The 18899-nt window shown below is 51.3% G+C and overlaps 1 protein-coding gene across 3 annotated transcripts; it reads right to left on the reverse strand.

Moving 5' to 3' along the window:
• Nucleotides 1–183: 183 nt before the first annotated feature.
• On the reverse strand, nt 184–6318 carry LOC136494946 (histone-lysine N-methyltransferase ASHH1-like). 3 transcript variants are annotated; one of them, XM_066491115.1, is made up of 11 exons: nt 5937–6318; nt 5709–5761; nt 5524–5588; nt 5219–5375; nt 2840–2926; nt 2660–2744; nt 2474–2567; nt 2142–2340; nt 1809–1843; nt 714–1275; nt 184–606 (listed from the first exon to the last, which is right to left on the reverse strand). In XM_066491115.1, exons 2-11 carry the CDS (start codon nt 5715–5717, stop codon nt 340–342), a joined length of 1560 nt encoding a protein of 519 aa, XP_066347212.1. In that variant the 5' UTR covers nt 5718–5761; nt 5937–6318; the 3' UTR covers nt 184–339. The 3 variants fall into 3 exon arrangements, with proteins under 3 accessions (XP_066347212.1, XP_066347213.1, XP_066347214.1); XM_066491116.1 differs by having other exon boundaries at nt 5709–5865; XM_066491117.1 differs by lacking the exons at nt 5219–5375; nt 5524–5588; nt 5709–5761; nt 5937–6318 and having other exon boundaries at nt 2827–2926.
• Between the last annotated feature and the right edge of the window lie 12581 nt (nt 6319–18899).

Raw genomic sequence — 18899 nt, forward strand, 5'->3', positions numbered from 1 at the left:
GATGGTGCTCAGTATCTCTTCTTAATTAATGTAGGAGCGCAGATGCGATGCCATCGAGATCCATTTTGCCCACCAATCCACCTGCGCGGCTCATAAACTGATATCCAATCCAACCAGTGTCGCTCACCTGCAGATCGTGTTAGCAAACCTGAACAAGGTAGACAACATAATCATGAGATCGAATGTGTGTATATGATTTGATTCCACGTTATTATTATTATAACTCTGTAACCTTACAATGGCTCTCTACCTAAATACAAGACCAATCACAGTAAAAAAAATCTAACTCCTAAACTACAGGTTGAAGGCGTGTATATTTCGCGCTTCATTCAAGCTAAATCATGAACCGTTCTCCAAGTACTTCAATCCGTTCTGCTCTCTCGGGGCCACGTCATCCTTCGATCTTAGTGGTGTGGAGGCAATGTTCTTGATTATTGCAGCATATAGGTCGAATTCGGCTTTGTACTTGCAGCAGCTGGCCTCGATCCACTTCTCCGCGAGGCTTGTGGAGACGCTGTCTTGGCTATCCCTCTCATGCTCTTCAACCGCAGGCCTTATCTCGTCATACAGGGCGTCGATTTCAGAAACAGCCTGATTCTTCACTTCCTGCGGAATTAGATCGATTAAATGTTGCATCTTAAACTTCACATTATTAGACACTACTACATATACTGTTTCGAGAGAAGGGAATTTTAATCATAGCAATCTATTACCTCACAATACAGTATTTCTTCGCACGCCACAGATGATGTAAGCCGGTCACAAATATCTGGAATATCCAGCTGCTTGTGCACAACGCGTTTAGGTTTCCTACCACGACGTTTTGGTGCGGGCTTTACAGGGACCAACGCTGAATGGTTGCTGTTGTTTTGAGATCCAGTTTGATTCGCATGATTTGCAGCTTTGGGCACTGAATTCTGAGAAACGTCATGAGTGTCTTGTACGCTATATGCAGTTGACCCATTTTCGACTAAATGAGCTACCATTGGCATGGCATTCAATGGCTCAATAGTCATTGGTGTGAATTCATTTGAGCTTGCAGTCAATGGTTCAATATTCATTGGTGCTAATACATTTGAGCTTGCTGTCAGTTCGTCGACAATAATTGGTGCAAATTCATTTGTTCCAGCGTTTCCAGGATTCTCGGTACTCTGGACTGTGCTGATGTTGCTGTATTCGGTAACCATGCCATGACTTGATAAGAGGATGTTCTTGTTAATGCTTGTAGGTTCGTCATCAGCAGAATCATAAAGAGGGATATTCTCAACAGAAAACCTGCACAGATCAACAGAAATTGCTGTATAATTGGTACTCAAAATCATTGCATCCATAAAAGAAATCTTCATGCATCAAAGATTTTACTAGTCAGGATAAGTAGATCTGGAAACCAGAGCAAGCATAATTTTCACTAAATAGTACTCCCTCCATTCCAAATTGCAAGTTGTTTAGCTTTTCTAGACATAATCAGAACATATTTTCTTTCCTCTCTCTGTGATGCTAAATCAAGACATGAAGTAGTATTAATATTGGTTAAAATATGTGAAGTCCTGTGCCATTTAATAAGTTTTCAGTCTTTCTTCCAGTTTATCTTAACAGGCAAAGCAAATATGTTGGTAAAGAAAATTATTTGCCTATTAGAAACAAGCACATAAAACTTCTCCCAGAGATATCCAAGTGAACCTAAGTTTAGAAACGGAATGAGGTAGAATCAAAGCTTCTCATCGGTCCATGTCAAATATATTTTGAAAAGAACTGAACATTATTATATTGTACAGAGACTAACATAAGGTCAAACAAGTGCAACCAACCTGTCATCATCATCTTCCCACAGGTACGTGGCCTCCTGCAACATTAGGCGCATATTGAACATATCAAATATCAACTTACAAGGAAATGCAAAAATGACCAGATAATGATGCAGAATGTCAATCTTCCAAGCAATAAGTAGATAGCACAAAGGCTCAAAACATTATGTCAGCAAATGAGCAAATGCAGAAAACCAAAGTGCAATCAATCTTCCAATGTCTGACAAAGAGGATTGGCATATAACAACTAAAAGATAGCGGCGATTACTTCTGTCGAACACTAGTGTCAAGAATGAAATAGGAAGGCACATGCACATCATAAATTTGTTCACCCACCTGGAAACCACGTGATTTAGCCCCAAGAAACCCAGAACAGCTGGCAGCTCCACAGAGGCACCGCACCATCACACCACCATACCACTCAAAATTGTAGTCATAGGATAATTCCGTTCCAAACGGAATGTTTTGCTTTGCAAAGATTCCAACTCTTACTTCCCCAAGGACATTCCATTTCCTTGTCTCACAATTCGGTTGGCTGTATGCTTCAATTGTGAACTATTAGACTTAATTACTTACAAGTCAATGACAGAAAATTTCAATAATCAAATCACGCACATAAGAAGCAAGAATGAAATTAAAATATGTTGTGCGTTTAATACAAACTTTACCATGAATGGTTGATGAATCTCGCAAGGTTCCCTTTTCTTGTTGCATCAATTGACTCATCAGCATTGAGGTAAATGATATAGGCATCCTTTAAACCTAACAGTTACAGAAGCTAGATGTTATAGCTAGATAAAAAAGTGCCAGTGTGCCACAATTCAAATATTAGAAGGGAGAGAGTATCTGCAGACCCTGGGTTTCATAAGTTTGAGCTCTCCGTTTGGCTTCCTTCCATGATATTACTTCTCCACAATATTCAATAACAAATTGACCAGCCTAAAATCATTTTTAGTTCCAAGTTACTTAAGCATATTCACTTCAGTATATTGGAGGATATAAGAAAAAAAAAAGCACCAACATAATTCATTCACCATAATATTCTCATCAGCCACAAGGCCCCATCCACGCCCTTCAGTTCTTACAAGTCTTGTCCTGGCATATTGAGATTTTTGGAACCGCTACCAACACAGAGATTAAGTGTCAGCATAATTGCCATTTAAGTGTAACGTAAAGAATAAGCAACATGCAAGACCTCCTAGAATCTGATTTCTTTTTAAGGGATTATTCAAACAAACCCATTCCCTCCTAATACATGTGGATTGGAGAGGGCAAACTAATTTCCCCCCTCAATCCCTCCCGATCCATTCCAATACACATGAAGAATGGGTTTATCCAAACAAGCACTGAGGGAAAAAAATGAACTAATAATGTCATATAGAATACTGACACGGTTCCTGGAAAACTCCAATTGTTCCTCATGCTAAATTGCTAATACATGCATGGATCAATAATAGGGGCCTGTTTGGATGGTGGCCTGAGAAGGCTGCCTGGGCCAGGCAGACCTCCCAGCGTCCGATTTTTTGGATGCCTGGGGCCACGATTTGCTGCCTGGCCAGGCATCAATCTGAACAGGCCCTAGATGCAGCACATGACCACAGACAGAAATCACCATGTCCTAGCATTCCAATTTAGCACCCTATTTGGATTTTGAATACCTAGAATTGGGCCTTGCGTTTTGAAACTAGAATTGGGTTATCAGAATCTGGATGTTTTGATGCCACAGGAATTGGTACTGGGAGTACTGAACTGATTCCCATAGGGTTCGAGGGCATTTCCAAAGTCCAAAGATTGAATGTGACATTTCAAGTCAGCGAATTAGAAGGGAGAAATGCATATCATTTTAGTTCAGAATCAAGTCACATATGTTGGACTTACTACTACATTATTCTACCAGCATTCAGAAAATAACATTAGGCAAAATTGGTTTTGTGGCACCCAAAGATCCGGTTTTAGAAAAGCTAGCACCGAGAGAGTATGGTACAGTTTAATAGCACTGAAAGAACAAAAGGCTAAGCTTTTTAGCACTTTGCTAACTTCTGTTAGCATTCTCACTGTTCTTTTTTTTCCATTTTCCCATTTCAGTCTGCAACAAGAAACACCACAATTGTCCAATGGCTTTTCTATTTTGAAACTGTATGTATGGAGATCCAATCTGCTCTACTCTTTTCTTCTCACCCTGATGACTCAACGCGCCTCGGCTGAGTGACCCGAGCAGCAGCCTCTGGCAAACCCTCCTGCCCTCGTGACCTGTTGCTCCTCTTCTCCGAGTGCCCAAGTGACGCATACAAAGTCTTCTGCTAGGTCACAGTGCCCTGCAGCTGATGCCTGCACCCTGACAAGATCAGGGAGGGTTGGTCCCTGCAGCATGAGGGTGTTACCCACCTCCCTTGCCCAGGCATATGCTCCTCGTCTTGGAAAACCAGCCAGCAGCAGGTAAGGAATCCCTTTCAGTTTTATTTGAATTGATGGTGCACCCTAAAGTTTGGGGAAATCAAAAATTCAAACCCTAAAATTGGTTCTTTTGTTTGCCATCAAGTATAAAAAAAAAGGAATAAATTCATGGACCTCCTAGATTTCCCATGGGTAAGAACATGACTCTACGTCTCTAGCCTATCTTTCCAACCTAACTTTGTTTAGCTCTGTGCAAGATGTGCTTGCTATTTACTGTATAAGGGCCTGTGTGGATCACTTGGACTAACTAGTGGCTAAAAACTAGTCCTAGTCCATTCAAACAAGCAAACTAATAGGTGGAATAATTTTTAGTCTAGACCCCAACTAACAACTAGTCCATTAGGTGGGCAAGCCCAGCTAATGGAACTGATAGGTGTCCATGGAACTTTTAGTTGGGGATTCAAACACACCACAAATAATTTTTAGCTAGCTTAACTTTAGCTGACTAATTTTTAGTTTGAACTAACAACTTGTCCTAGTTCATCCCAACAAGCCATAAACCTTCTGTTCCAGGGTGAACCCAGTGACATGTATAGATTTGAGAAGATAGTGAGCGCGTATGCGCATGTCGGCATGTCCATAATGGTATAAGGGGGTATTGCAAGGGCAAAAGGATAAACTGGGTGTGGACTCAGAGGAGTAACCGAGTAAAGGCAGATGACTGCAATAGATGGAGAAGTTCACAGAATGCTAAAAAGCCGAAGATTGAAAACTTTCGGTGATATTAAAGTGTACCAAAATCTTTTGGTGTTATTTATCTAAAACAAGGATCTTTCGGTGCCATGGACCAATTTTGCCTTATCCATGCATTAAGGCGCCCTATGTTGAAACCATATACTTTCCCTTCGCAGCGCCGGGTTAGGAAAATTGAACCATCAATGATACAGAACAAAACCAATACATCAGGCATCAGATAACTTTGATACTTATAGCACTAATCCAAAATAGCAAGGTCCTACCTGATTCTTGCAGTACACACCACAGCGGCAATAGCCAGGAGTGCATTCTGTGTTAGTCAATAAGTTCAAGCACCGGTCTCCACATGGACTCTCTGGATCCAAGATATCATACTGGCACTCACACACAGGTATGTCCTCCTCTGTCTGCCTCTTGTGCCTCCAAAAGATAACACAGGAAGTCAGGTAGTATAACATTCCCATAACAACAGAAAACAAGAGGAAATGTTGCAACCAGTCTCATCAAAAGTCCAAACCACATTGGACAGATTGAGAAAGAACTAACGCAGAACTAATCGGTTGCTCACTTTCTGTAGGAAAAATTGTTGCTGTCAATGTGGATGTACGATGGTGCCTCTACGCATTCTTCCTCCTACAATCCAAATAATTGGACGAATTCAGCATACAGAGAAATACCCAAAAAAAAACACATCTTCCGGACAGCCTCGTTCAGAAGAGATGAAAAAAAACGAGTTCCAAGCAGCAGAAACACCATTAGCATTCGTGATTCGTCGACTGTGGAACAGCAGGCAGCAACAAGACTGCCTGAAAAAAGAAAGATTCGGGTGAAATTAGAATTATGAGGTGGCGGATGAATGAATCTTACGACAAAGGCAAGCTGAAGGAAGAGTTCTTCGCTCTTCAATAATCTGAATAATCTGGGAGAAGTAAGGCTAGGGCGTTTTCTCTAAAAAAAAAGTGAGGCGAGGCGAGGGCGTACCAATAACTTCCGGCACTCCGGATCAACAAGAGAGGAGGAACGAGAGGTTGCACCCAGCTGTGAAGACTGAAGAGACGAGGTGGGCGCCGGCTGAGGCTGGCGCGGAGGGTGGAGAACGGTGGCGATGGCAGACGGAAGGAAGAGGCGGAAGGAAGAGGCGAAGGATGCCGGACGGAGGGATGGAGGGAGGGAGGCAGCGCGGGGGTCGCCAGGCTCGTTGACGAGGGGAAGGAGAACAGCGGCAGCTCAGACGGGGACGACCGCGAGGAGCCGAGAGGACGAGAGGCCTGATGCGTCGGCGGCGAGGGCGAGCTGGGAACGGCGGTCAGGGGTCCCACGGATAGATGGGGTCATGGCCTCATGGGCTGGCCTCACGGCCCATGGGGAACAAGGGAGGAAACGCCGCTTCATTTTTTTGGGGGGAAAAAAAGGAAAGAAGGAGAAAATTTGCTTCTGTACGCGGCAGTTTGTACTGTTTCATGTGTGTCTGCTGCTGTTTGCCTAGACGGCCGCCGTTTAAACGGTAAACAAATATCAGCATTGTCGTTTATGACCTAAACAAGTAAACAGTGAATTAAACAGTTAGGAGCCTGTTTGGAATGCGGGATTTTTTTTCTATTCCTGCGTTTTTCCTGTGAAATTGAACTGATTCCTGTGAAATTCTTGCGTTCCAAACAGGCCATAGATGGTTTAGACTCGTCTAAACCGTTTAAATGGTCCAACAGAATCGAGCTTAAACGTTATTAAATGAGCTAAATAGCCATACTACATTTGGCACCCAAAATCGTAAATATATGAGGTGGATTGGGATTTATTTTTTTCCAAAAAAATGTTTAGTAGAATACTTAATTATTATATGCGTAAATATGTTTACTTTATAGCATATTTAGCTTTTACATACATAAATATGTATATATGTAAGTGTTACTGTACAAAATTGTCTAGACTATTTTAACTCCATTTAAAAACCGCCTAAACAGTCTAAACCCATAAACAAAGGGTGACCGACTATTTACCATTTAGCGTTTAAGATAAAATTACTTCTTCTGTGAAAATAAATTGATTCATATAAAATTCTAGCATTTCAAAGGAGCCCCAAATCCCCATGGCTACTACTCCGTTATCTGATGTCCCATTCGACCGGCAGTGGTCCATCCAAGACTGTGACTCCATGAGGCGAGATGGCATGGCATACTGGTGTCACGGTGATTGGCGAGTAGTGAGTAGGAGTGGGTGGTGCATTAGCAACTAAACCGTCACAGGGATGATGGAAGTGTCGAGCCGCGGGCGCCTCGCTATCTACTTGGTTGTTTAGGCTTTCGTTGGCTCGGGCCTTAGGGAGTTGCATATCTATAGATTTGGGCCCTCCCTTAGATTAGGCCCTAGACAGTGGCACCATGTGCACCTCCCCAGGGCGGCCCTGGACGCAGGTTGGGAGCATGGAGCATAGCCAGTGGCAGACCCAAGATTTCAAACTTGGGTATGCCCAAGCCCCAAGCTAAAGAAAATATATTACAAATTGAGCCAAGATCAAAGAACTTGAGTTGTTGCCTCAAAATTTGGTTAACAAAGATACCGAATCAAGATCTGTCTACACTTCCAAACACCTCCAGTGGTGTGCGCCTATGCTGGCGACCAGCGTGCCCTCTGACCCGCTGGTATCTAGCGGGGTGTGAGGCGACCCACGGTTGAACTATACCTACCTGCTTGCCGAGTGCTCGAAGTAGTCAGGGGGGTGGCCGACATCTTTGCTTGGCAGGTGCTAGGATTTCATCTTGTGGTAGCGTCCATTGGGCTCGCGGCTCTTGCGCTCTACCTCGCTAGTTGCTAGACCGAGGGTGGAGAATGGAGTAGAATCCGTCTGGCTGTTTTTTGATAAATAAGATGAAGAGAGCTACAATATTAAAGCTTAACTATATCATACATATGTGTATACTTATATCTACTAATTTTTGTGGCAAAATGTTGGGTATGCCTAGTGTCGGGTACCACGAGAAGGGTCCCCTAAGCGATAATCGAAAAAATCGCTTAGACCCCGTCAAAGTCAAAGCTAAGGGACAACTGTTGGCCAAACCCCGGCCATGTCCGAAGCCACCTACTCTCTGCCTCGCTAGAGGCACCGCACGGAAGGCCTCGGCTGGCCTACCGAATCTCCGCCTCGCTAGAGGCCTCACACAGAGGGCCTCGGACGGTCTACCGATTTTCCATCTCGCTCGAGGCCTCGCGCGAAAGGCCTCGGCCGAGGAACCAATTCTCCGTCTCGCCCGAGGCCCCGCGCGTACAGCCTCGAACGAGACGCCGATTCTCCGCCTCGCTCAAGGCCGGCTCGGCAAAATAACCCCATCGCCTCCGCCTCGACCAACTTCCCGGACAAGACGTCACGTCCGACCGGTGCGTTCGACTGCTCCTACGATATCAGTCGAACAACGGCTCGACACAGTGGCGTGGCCGACTGGACGCTAGTCACATCAAAGCCATGCCGCCCGGGATAGGATAGGATAGGGGTTACCAACCACTGTGCCCACGACCATCGCCTGTACTGCACTGTGCTACCTAACCCCTGCTCTAGAAAAAACGCGGCGTGCGGAGGCAAGTCTAGGTTAATATAGCCTCAAAATGAGTGTACAGAACCAACTGCTCCCTCCACGCCTCGGCAGTCTACTTCGAGGTCTCGGCAACCTCGGGATTCGCACTTGCCGAGCCCCCTACGATGGCTTGGCCTCGGCACCAACTGGGCCTTGGCTCTTCACGCAGTCAACGCACAGCAACCAGCACGTCGCTCGCCAGGCCCTGCATCCAGCAATCACTGGAGCTCCCACGTCGCACAAGTTTGGATGTGACCGGCGCGTTGCTCCAGCACTTCAAGGGTAGGACCACTCCATCAACCATGCCGCCATAGTAATAGGCTACAGGGCTCGAACATGCCGCCTTTGTTCGCACGATGCCACGTGGCTAACACATGTATCACCCCTGTCCCCCCTTCAACTATAAAAGGGAGGGATTTGGGCTGTTTCAGAGGAGGGGAGGCTCACGAGTCCACGAGGTAGACGAACACACACTCGACATTCTGTAACACGCACGCTTCCTCGCCGCCTAAGATCAACATCTCAAGCAATCCACGTCGCTCCATGCAGAGACCTAGGACCAGCTCCCTCTCTCGCCCTGCTTGTAATCCCCTACTACAAGCATTTCGGTGCAAGGAATATAAGATCGATCTCTCAGACTAGACATAGGGCACTCATTGCCTGAACCAGTATAAACCTTGTGTCTCTTTGCATCACTATTCGGGATTAGGGGCAGCAGTACGTTTTTACTAGTTGGTTGAGGGCCCACCGGTCCAAAACACCAACAGTTGGCACGCCAGGTAGGGGCTCGCTGTGTGTCAGCTTCATCTCCCTAACAAGTTTCAGATGGCAAATCCTGTATGACCACTGCGTCTCGGCATGGTGATCTGGTTCGAGAGCCTAGAGTTCATGTCTCTAGGATGTGAGTACGATATGGTACTTCTCACACCCCGAGCCCCTCTGATCGATGATGACGTCACGCACCCGCAGCCCAGGCACAGGCGACGCCCGGGCGGCCGCTCTCGTCGCGCTCGCCAGGCGCGACGCAAGCAAAGCCACCCCAACACCACGTGAACTCAGGGCGACATGCCGCCCTCCACCGGTATTCCACGCGCCAGCTGTTGGCACAAGGTCCCTAGTTGGGGACCTGTCTAGCCTGAGCCTGGACAAGGGAAAGATGCCAGTGGCGCACGACGACGTCCCGTCATCGAGCTCTACCTCGCCACATCCTAAGGAGTCGACTTCGGTGGAGCAAAGCCTAGCGATGGCACCATCCCCGTACCCCTTTGGGTTGAGAAATGCCGCCGCCACCTTTGCTTCCGCCTACGCTTCTATTCACACAGAGCCCTCAGGACGCCACCGACGCTTCACCCTCGACTTCGGCACCACGACTTCGACTCACGCCCACGCTGACTCCTTGGAGGAGGACAAGGCATGGGCCAGAGCAGACTTCTTCAGAGTTCGCGACCCTAAGGCCATGCGTCGCTTCCTAGCCACGAGCGACTACTGCTTCGGCTACTCCGACTCTGACGATGAAGGCACTTATGATCCCACTCGTGAGTGCTTCCACGTTGGACTCGGGATGCCGAGCACGGGCGATGAGGACGAGGGGGTAGACAACCATACCCCACTTTGCCAGGGAGCGGGTGATGCCACACCCTCACGCGTTGTCCCACCAGTAGCATGGAATGAGAGCCTCGCCCTCAGACAACTACGATGCCCAGACCTAGAGCAGCTCCGTGAGCTTCAGGCCAAGGTCGAGCAAGACCAACTCCTTTTGCAGCAGCTCCAAGACACTCTCGAGTAGGAGCAGCAGGGTCACGGTGATGGCAGAGGAGCCCGGTGGAGGGCCCGCGACGTCCACCACCGCATCAACGATGACAAAGGGGGTGAGCAACCCCCAATCTTCAATCACGCTAGCCAAAACATCGTGGCCGTAGCAATGCTAGTCCGAATGATGCCCGAGCCCTCTACTATGGAGGGGCGACGGGTCCACGGTGAGCTCCGGGATCTCCTCGAGACCACCGCGGTGCAGCAGGCCGAGAGTTCCGCCTCCCGACGGTGCGGAGGCGCCTTAGACCTTCCCATGGCACTACCTCGGTAGGACAAGGAGGCCTCGGCTCGTCCCAAACCCGCTCGCGCACCGATGATCAATAGGGTCCCCTTGCTGCACGACTGCCTTGGCAACCAATGCAAGGCACAGGGCGACCATGAAGTGATCAGTAGGCGACGGCGACACGACAATGAGGGGCCCGCCTGGGGCTACCATCCGCATCAAGGTGGCCGCTACAATAGCGAGGAAGACCGCAGTCCTTCCCCTGAGCCACCTGGCCCTCAAGTTTTTAGCAGAGCAATCCACGTTGCTCATTTCCCGGCCTGGTTTCAACAACCGGCCAACCTCATGAAGTACAGCGGTGAGACCAATCCCAAACTTTGGTTGGCCGATTACCGCTTGGCTTGTCAGCTAGGTGGCGCGGACAATGACCTGCTCATCATCTACAACCTCCCTTTGTTCCTATCAGACTCGGCACGAGCCTAGCTTGAACATCTCCCTCCCTCACAGATCCACAACGGGCGCGACTTAGTAAGGGTCTTCGTCGGGAACTTTCAGGGCACATACATGCGCCCTGGGAACTCCTGGGACCTCAAAAGTTGTCGCCAGGGCCCAGACGAGTCTCTCTGAGACTTCATCCAGCGCTTCTCCAAGAAATGCACTAAGCTGCCAAGCGTTGGCGACTCGAAAATCATCCAGGCTTTCCTTTCCGGCACCACCCGTCGAGACCTGGTCCGAGAATTGGGCCGAAACGTACCAACCTCGATGGCCGCACTCCTCGACATCGCCACCAACTTCACCTCGGGCGAACAGGCCATTGGGGCCATCTTCCCTGACGACGACGCTAAGGGGAAGCAGAGGGACGAGGCCCCCAGGGCCTCGGCTCCCCACCTTCCCAAGAAAAAGAAAAAGTGTCACCAGGGGAAGCAGGAAGTCCTCGAGGCCAACCTAGTCATGGTCGTAGAGCGCAAAAATGCCTGAGGCCCCGGAGGCCCCGAGCTCTTCGACGACATGCTCAAAAAACCCTGCCCTTACCACCAGGGTCCGGTGAAGCATGCCCTCAAAGGGTGCACCATGCTCTAGTGTTACTACGCCAAACTCGGGCTCCCCAATGACGATGCCAAGAAGAAGGGCGCCGGCGACAAGGACGACGATAAGGACGACGGATTCCCTGAAGTACACAATGCCTTCATGATCTTCGGTGGGCCTTCAGCGAGCCTCATGGCACACCAGCGGAAGAGGGAATGCCGGGAGGTCTTCTTGGTGAAGATGGCCGCTCCTCGGTACCTCAACTGGTCTTGGGAGGCAATCACCTTTGATTGGGACGACCATCCTGATTACGTCCCAAACCCTGGGCAATACCCACTTATCGTCGACCCCATCATCGGCAACACCCGGCTCACTAAGGTATTGATGGACGGAGGCAGCGGCCTCAACATCCTCTACGCCAACACCCTGGAGCTCCTGGAGCTCGACCAGTCGTAGCTCCGGGGTGGCGCCGCGCCTTTCCACGGCATTGTGCTGGGGAAACGCATGCGGCCCCTCGGGCGCATCGACCTACCCGTCTGCTTTGGTACTCCCTCCAACTACCGCAAGGAGGTCCTCACCTTCGAGGTGGTTGGGTTCAAGGGAACTTACCATGCCATCCTGGGGCGGCCGTGCTATGCCAAGTTCATGGCGGTCCCCAACTACACGTACCTCAAGCTCAAGATGTCGAGCCCCAACGGAGTCATCACTATCGAGTCCATGTACGAGCATGCATACGACTGCGACGTCGAGTGCATCGAGTACGCCGAGGCTATCGTGGAGGCTGAGACCCTCGTCAACCTCGACCAACTCGATAGCGAGGTGCCCGACTCCAAGCGTCATGTCGGGACTTTCGAGCCCATGGAGGCCATCAAACTCGTCTCAGTCAACCCCATTGAGGATCAGTGCCACCCTCAACATCAAATAGGAAGCCATGCTCATCGACTTTCTCTGCGCGAATGCCGATATGTTCGCATGGAGTCCCTCGAACATGCCAGGCATACCAAGGGAGGTCGCCGAGCATGCCTTAGACATCCAGGCTGGCTCTAGGCTGGTGAAGCAGCGCTTGCGCCGATTCGATGAGGAAAAGCGCAGAGCCATCGGTGAGGAGGTGCAGAAGCTTTTGGCGGCCGGATTCATCAAGGAAGTGTCCCATCCGGAGTGGTTAGCTAACCCTATGTTAGTCAAAAAGAAAAATGGGAAGTGGAGGATGTGTGTAGACTACACTGGTTTGAATAAAGCCTGTCTGAAAGTCCCTTTTCCATTACCTCGGATCGACCAAATCGTTGACTCCACTGCGGGATGCGAAATCCTATCTTTCCTTGATGCGTATTCCGGTTACCATCAAATCAAGATGAAAGAGTCCAACCAGCTCATGACTTCTTTTATCACACCATTCAGCATGTACTGCTATGTGACTATGCCATTTGGCCTCAGAAATGTAGGGGCCATATACCAGTGGTGCATGACCTAGGTCTTTGGCGAGCACATCGGGCGAACCATCGAGGCCTATGTGGACGACATCATGGTCAAGTCCAAAAAGGCCGAGGATCTCATCGACGACCTGGAGATAGCCTTCAAATGCCTCGGAGAGAAGGGCATCAAGCTCAACCCCGGGAAGTGTGTGTTCGGGGTTTCCCGAGGCATGCTCTTGGGATTCATAGTCTCAGAACGTGTCATCGAGGCCAACCCAGAGAAGGTCTCGGCCATGACCAACATGGGACCGATCCGAGACCTTAAGGGAGTACAGAGGGTTATGGGATGCCTTGCGGCTCTGAACCGCTTCATCTCGCACCTTGGTGAAAAAGGCTTGCCTCTGTACCGCATCTTGAGGAAATCAGAATGCTTTTCGTGGACCCTCGAGGCCAAAGAAGCCCTCACCAAACTCAAAGCATTGCTCACTAATCCTCCCATCCTGGTACCACCAGCCAAGGGCGAGGCTCTCTTACTTTATGTCACCGCCACGACCCAAGTGGTCAGCGCAGCCGTAGTAGTCGAGAGGCAGGAAGAGGGGCATGCTCTACCCATCCAACGACCTGTCTACTTCATCAGTGAAGTACTCTTCGAGACCAAAACGTGCTACCCCCACATCTAGAAACTGACCTACGTCGTAGTCTTGGCTCGACGCAAGCTACGTCACTACTTCAAATCCCACCCGGTAACCGTGGTGTCATCTTTCCCCCTAGGGGAGATAATCCATAACCGGGAGGCCTCGGGTAGGATAGCCAAGTGGGCCATCAAGCTCATGGGGGAGGCTCTGTCCTTTGCGCCTTGAAAAGCGATCAAATCTCAGATCTTGGCCGATTTCATGGTAGAGTGGACCGACACCCAACTACCACCTACCCTAGTCTAGGCGGAATGCTAGACCATGTACTTTGATGGGTCCCTGATGAAGACCGGGGTGGGCGTGGGTCTACTTTTCATCTCACCCCTCAGAGTACACATGTGCTACATGATTCGGCTCCACTTCGCCGCCTCCAACAACACAGCCGAATACGAAGCCCTCGTCAATGGCTTGCAGATCGTCGTCAAACTCAGAGTACGGTGCCTCGACATGCGGGGCGACTCGTAGCTTGTCGTCGATCAGGTGATGAAGGAGTTGAACTGCTATGACCCCAAGATGGAGGCATACTACAAGCTGGTACGTCGCCTCGAAGACAAGTTTGACGGTCTCGAACTCAACCACATCGCGCGTAAATTCAACAAGGCCGCGGACGAACTAACAAAGATGGTGTCGGCATGGGCCCCGGTCCCCCCAAATGTTTTCGCTAGAGACCTCCGCAAGCCTTCCATCGACCATGCCTCGGCGGTGAGAGAGGGCCCATCGGTCAAGCCCACCGCAGGGCTTGAGGCCCCCTCCATCGCCGAGACCCCTTCGGCCGAGCCCGAGGTGATGGAAGTCAACACGGAACCTCCCGAGGCCGACCAAGGCATGGACTAGTGGGTCCCATTCCTTGATTGCCTCATTCGAGGAGAGCTTCCCGTAGATAGGACCGAAGCCCGACGGCTTGTGCGACGAGCCAAAGCTTATGTCCTTAGCGACAGCGAGTTGTACCAGTGAAGCCCATCTGGTGTCCTCCAACGATGCATCACTACCGAGGCAGGTTGAGCCCTACGTTGGGACTTGCACGCGGGAGCCTATGGGCACCATGCGGCGCCTCGAACGCTCGTCGGAAACACCTTCCGCTAAGGATTCTACTGGCCGACGGCGGTTGCTGATGCAACCAAGCTAGTACGCTCATGTGAAGGATGCCAGTACTATGCGCGACAAACGCACCTCCTAGCCCAAGCCCTCCAAACCATCCCTGTTACATGGCCCTTCGCCGTATGGGGGCCGGACATGGTTGGGCCTCTACAGAAAGCCCCCGGGGGCTACACCCATCTGTTGGTAGCAATTGATAAATTCTCCAAGTGGATCGAGGCTCGTCTGATCAATCAAATCAAATCCAAGCAAGCGGTGCTATTCTTCACTAATATCATCCATAGGTTTGGGGTTCTAAACACCATCATCACTGACAACAGGACGCAATTCACCGGTCGCAAGTTCCTGATGTTCTGCGACGACCACCACATCCATGTGGCCTGGTCGGCCGTGGGACACCCTAGGACGAATGGCTAAGTAGAACGTGCCAATGGCATGATCCTATAGGGCCTCAAGCCGAGAATATACAATCAGTTGAAGAAGTTTGGCAAGAAATGGCTTGCCGAACTCCCGTCAGTCATCTAGAGCCTGAGGAATACCCCGAGCCGAGCCACGGGCTTTACACCGTTCTTCTAGTCTATGGGGTCGAGGCCATCCTCCCCACTGACTTCGAGTACGGTTCCCCAAGGCTTCGGGCCTACAACGAGTAGAGCAACCACACTACCTGCGAGGATGCCCTCGACCAGCTGGAGGAAGCCCAAGATGTTGTGCTGCTGCATTCGGCCAAATACCAACAAGCTCTACGACGCTATCAAGCTCAGTGCATTCGAAGCCGAGACCTGAAGGTGGGTGACCTAGTGCTAAGGCTGAGGCAGAGCAACAAGGGCCGCCACAAGCTAACCCCGCCATGGGAAGGACCATACATCGTCGCCCAGGTGCTGAAGCCCGGGACTTACAAGCTAGCCAACGAGAAGGGCGAAGTCCTCACCAACGCTTGGAACATAGAACAGCTACGTCGCTTTTACCCTTAAATTCCCAAGCATTGTATACATTATTTCTCGAAATACAATTAAGAAGCATTCTTTAATTGTTCTAATTTTTCGAGAAACCCGCCGAGCCCATCACGGGCCTCGGCATTATGATAACACCATAAGGGAGACACGGCTCTGCCTCTGTAGAACCGAGCCTCCCTCAGGGGCTAGAAGGGAGGACTCCCCCCCTAAGTCCCACGCACCATTTTTTAGTCGTTTTTCAAAAAAAAATCCTACGCCAAACTCTCTAGCGTACTCTGACAAGTTGATTGTGAAAAAACATAAGGACCGAAAGACTGTCTCAAGGCCAGAAGGCCAGCTGAGTTGCGAGACGGCCTATGCCTCTAGGCTATGGCACTCCCTCACCACCTTTTGCCTGAGGGGTAGCTTAAGCTCCGAGGAAGTTTTTTGCAAGGGATTTGTTTAGAAATGAGACAGAGGGCAGAGGCTCGAAAATACAATGAAAAACGATTAAAGAAGCGTAGACGCATGATTACTTTAAAAAGGCCTCAATGGCCGCCAGTGTTACGGTAGGGTAACATAATCCCTAATCTAATTACATGGCCTCTTGGGCCCAGGTCAAGGCTCAGGGTCTCCAGCATCAGCGGACGGCAAAGGAGGGACCATCTCCTCTTCGAATAGCTTGACCAGCGCCATGCCAGGGCCCTCCGTCGCCTCCATCAGCTTTGCTACCTCCTCGTCGGCCTCCCTGTCATCATTAGGCAGAACGTAGCCATCGCTGATAGCCTTGAGGTCAACGCTGATGTAGTGCGAGGCAATGATGGCCAGGGCGCGCTTAATGCCCGTATGCAGCGCCCCCCGGAGTCGCTCACATACTTGGCCGCTCAACGCAATCAAGCGGCTCTCGAGGGAGCTTCCTGACTGGACCCCCTCAACTTCTAGGGCCTCACAAGCGGTACGGGCGGCACTCTTCAGCACATCATGCTCCCCAATCTCGGTCTCAAGCACTGCCTACACTGCGATGAAGGCCTTGGCTGCCCGGGTGACCTCCTTCTCTAGCTCTGAGCCAAAAGCAATGGAATGGGGTTGAGCACAAAGGAAAACAAGCCAAATAGGGGCAGAAGCCTACGGGACACACCCTCGGCCTTCTCCTCCCAGCGTTGGGCCTCAGCCCGGGAGGCCTCGACTTTCTCCTTCCAGCACTGGGCCTCGACCCAAGAAGCCTCGGCCTTCTCCTTCAGGCGCTAGACCTCGACCCAGGAAGCCTCGGCCGCCCTAGAAGCCTCTCCCTCCAGCTTTGTATCACACCAAGGAGTTAGGGGCCGAACACAAGAAAAACAAATAAAACAAGGGGAATAAGACTCACCCTCGGCCTTTCCCCTCCAGACCACACCCTCGGTCCGGGAAGCCTCAGCCGCCTTGAGGGCCTCATCCAAGGCACCTTTCGTTAGCTAGTGCGCACCTTGCTCCATCCCTAGCTATCCAGCAAGGGCCTTGACAGAGGCTGTGGCTTCTCCAGCCTAGGACCTAAAGGCGTCTCGATCACCAACCACACGAGTCAACTCCTCCTCCAGCTCCTTGACCCATGCCGCCAAGGGGGTGACCTGCTCCTGAGCCACCACCACCGTGGCCTTCATGTCGGCACCACGTAGGCGGAGGTCCTCCACCTCCGTGCTCCACACTGACAGAAGCTCATTGGCACGAGCAAGCAAGTCTTTCTACCGCTAGAGCTGGTCCTAAATGTCCCTCTCCTATTGGAGGAACACTAACTTCCCAAGGGACCGGGTCTTGAGCTCCTAGATAGGCAAAATAGGGGTCATTCACTACAAGAAAACTCAGAAAAAGACGACACCACATGAGAAAAGAAGGCGCGAACCTGGGCAACCCCGGGCAGATCGTCGGCCACCACAGATAGCGCCGTCCGCAGTGACTGCTCTGCCAGCTAGCGGTATTGCTCGAAGGTGTCCCAGCGCCCGCCCTTAGCCACATCCTCGAGGGCGAACAAAGGCTCCCCCTAAGGGTCGTCCCGGCTCTACCATAGGACATGCGGGTGATCCCACCCGTGGGGCTCGGGTCATACCCGAACAAGGGCCAAGCTTCCCTCGCTCAGGGTCAGAGCTGGCTGTTCCACGGTGTCGGCCACCTCGGCGTCGACCACCTCCTGCGCCCGAGAAGTATCATTAGAGGAGATCGGATGGACCTCCACCTCTTGGGCGCTCTCCCACAACAGTGGTAGGCCTTGGACCAGGGGCACCACTGAGGCCTCCACCGCCTTCATCTCCACTTCTTGGGCCACCGGCTTCGCCGTGCTCATGTTAGCCTCCGCCACCATGGCCTCGGTGGTCCCAAGGGCTTTGGCCCCCGCCGCCGCAGCCTCGGCGGTCCTAGGAACCCCGGCCTCCATCGCCTTAGCCTCAGAGGCCTGGGGGGCCTTGACCTCGGTGGCCTCAGCAACTGGGGGCACCTCAGCCCCATCTGACTCACGAGCCTCGGCCTCGTGGGGCGGAGGTGCTCCCTCCCCTGTCTGTGTTGGGGTCGCCTCAGCAGCCTCTCCTTGGGTGGCCGGCTTCTTCGGGTCAGCCCTCACCGACACCGCGCCATGTTGTATGGCGGCTTGTGCCTCCACCACCTAGTGGGTGGTGGAGCTGGGGCTCACCTTGAGTGCCTTAAGTGGCGCCAAGGTGGGAACCTCCGCAGGACGCTTCCGGCTAAAGACGGGATACTTACGAGGTCAGCTGGTGACCGAAGGATGAACGAAAGATGCTGCAACTATGTCGAAAAACGCTTACCTCGAGCGGGGCTGCAACTGCTTTGGCACGACGACCCTCCTCTACGAAGGCGGTGGTGGCGGCAGAGGCACGGCCTCTGTATCCACTAGTGCTGGCCGGTCCTCGACGGACCCCAGCACCCCCCCCCCCCCCGATCCTCTATGGGGGCAGTTGCATCGCCCCCGCCACCACCTACTCCACCTCTGCCGTCGAGCCCACTGGGCTGACGGCATGCTTTCCCAACGCCCGCACCTCGGGCGTGTCGGCCTTGGCCCCAGGGCGGGCAATCACCGGCCCTGAGGCGTCTCCTCCTCCTCCTCCTAGGAGTTTTGGGCTGTTCGCCGACGCCCCGGGCACCATCTCCCTGACGTCAGGAAGATGGTCTAGGGGACCCTGCCCCACCTCGCTCTCATCATCT

The sequence above is a fragment of the Miscanthus floridulus genome, chromosome 11 (genome assembly GCF_019320115.1).
Source record: "Miscanthus floridulus cultivar M001 chromosome 11, ASM1932011v1, whole genome shotgun sequence".
In the NCBI taxonomy this organism is placed as follows: Eukaryota; Viridiplantae; Streptophyta; class Magnoliopsida; order Poales; family Poaceae; genus Miscanthus; species Miscanthus floridulus.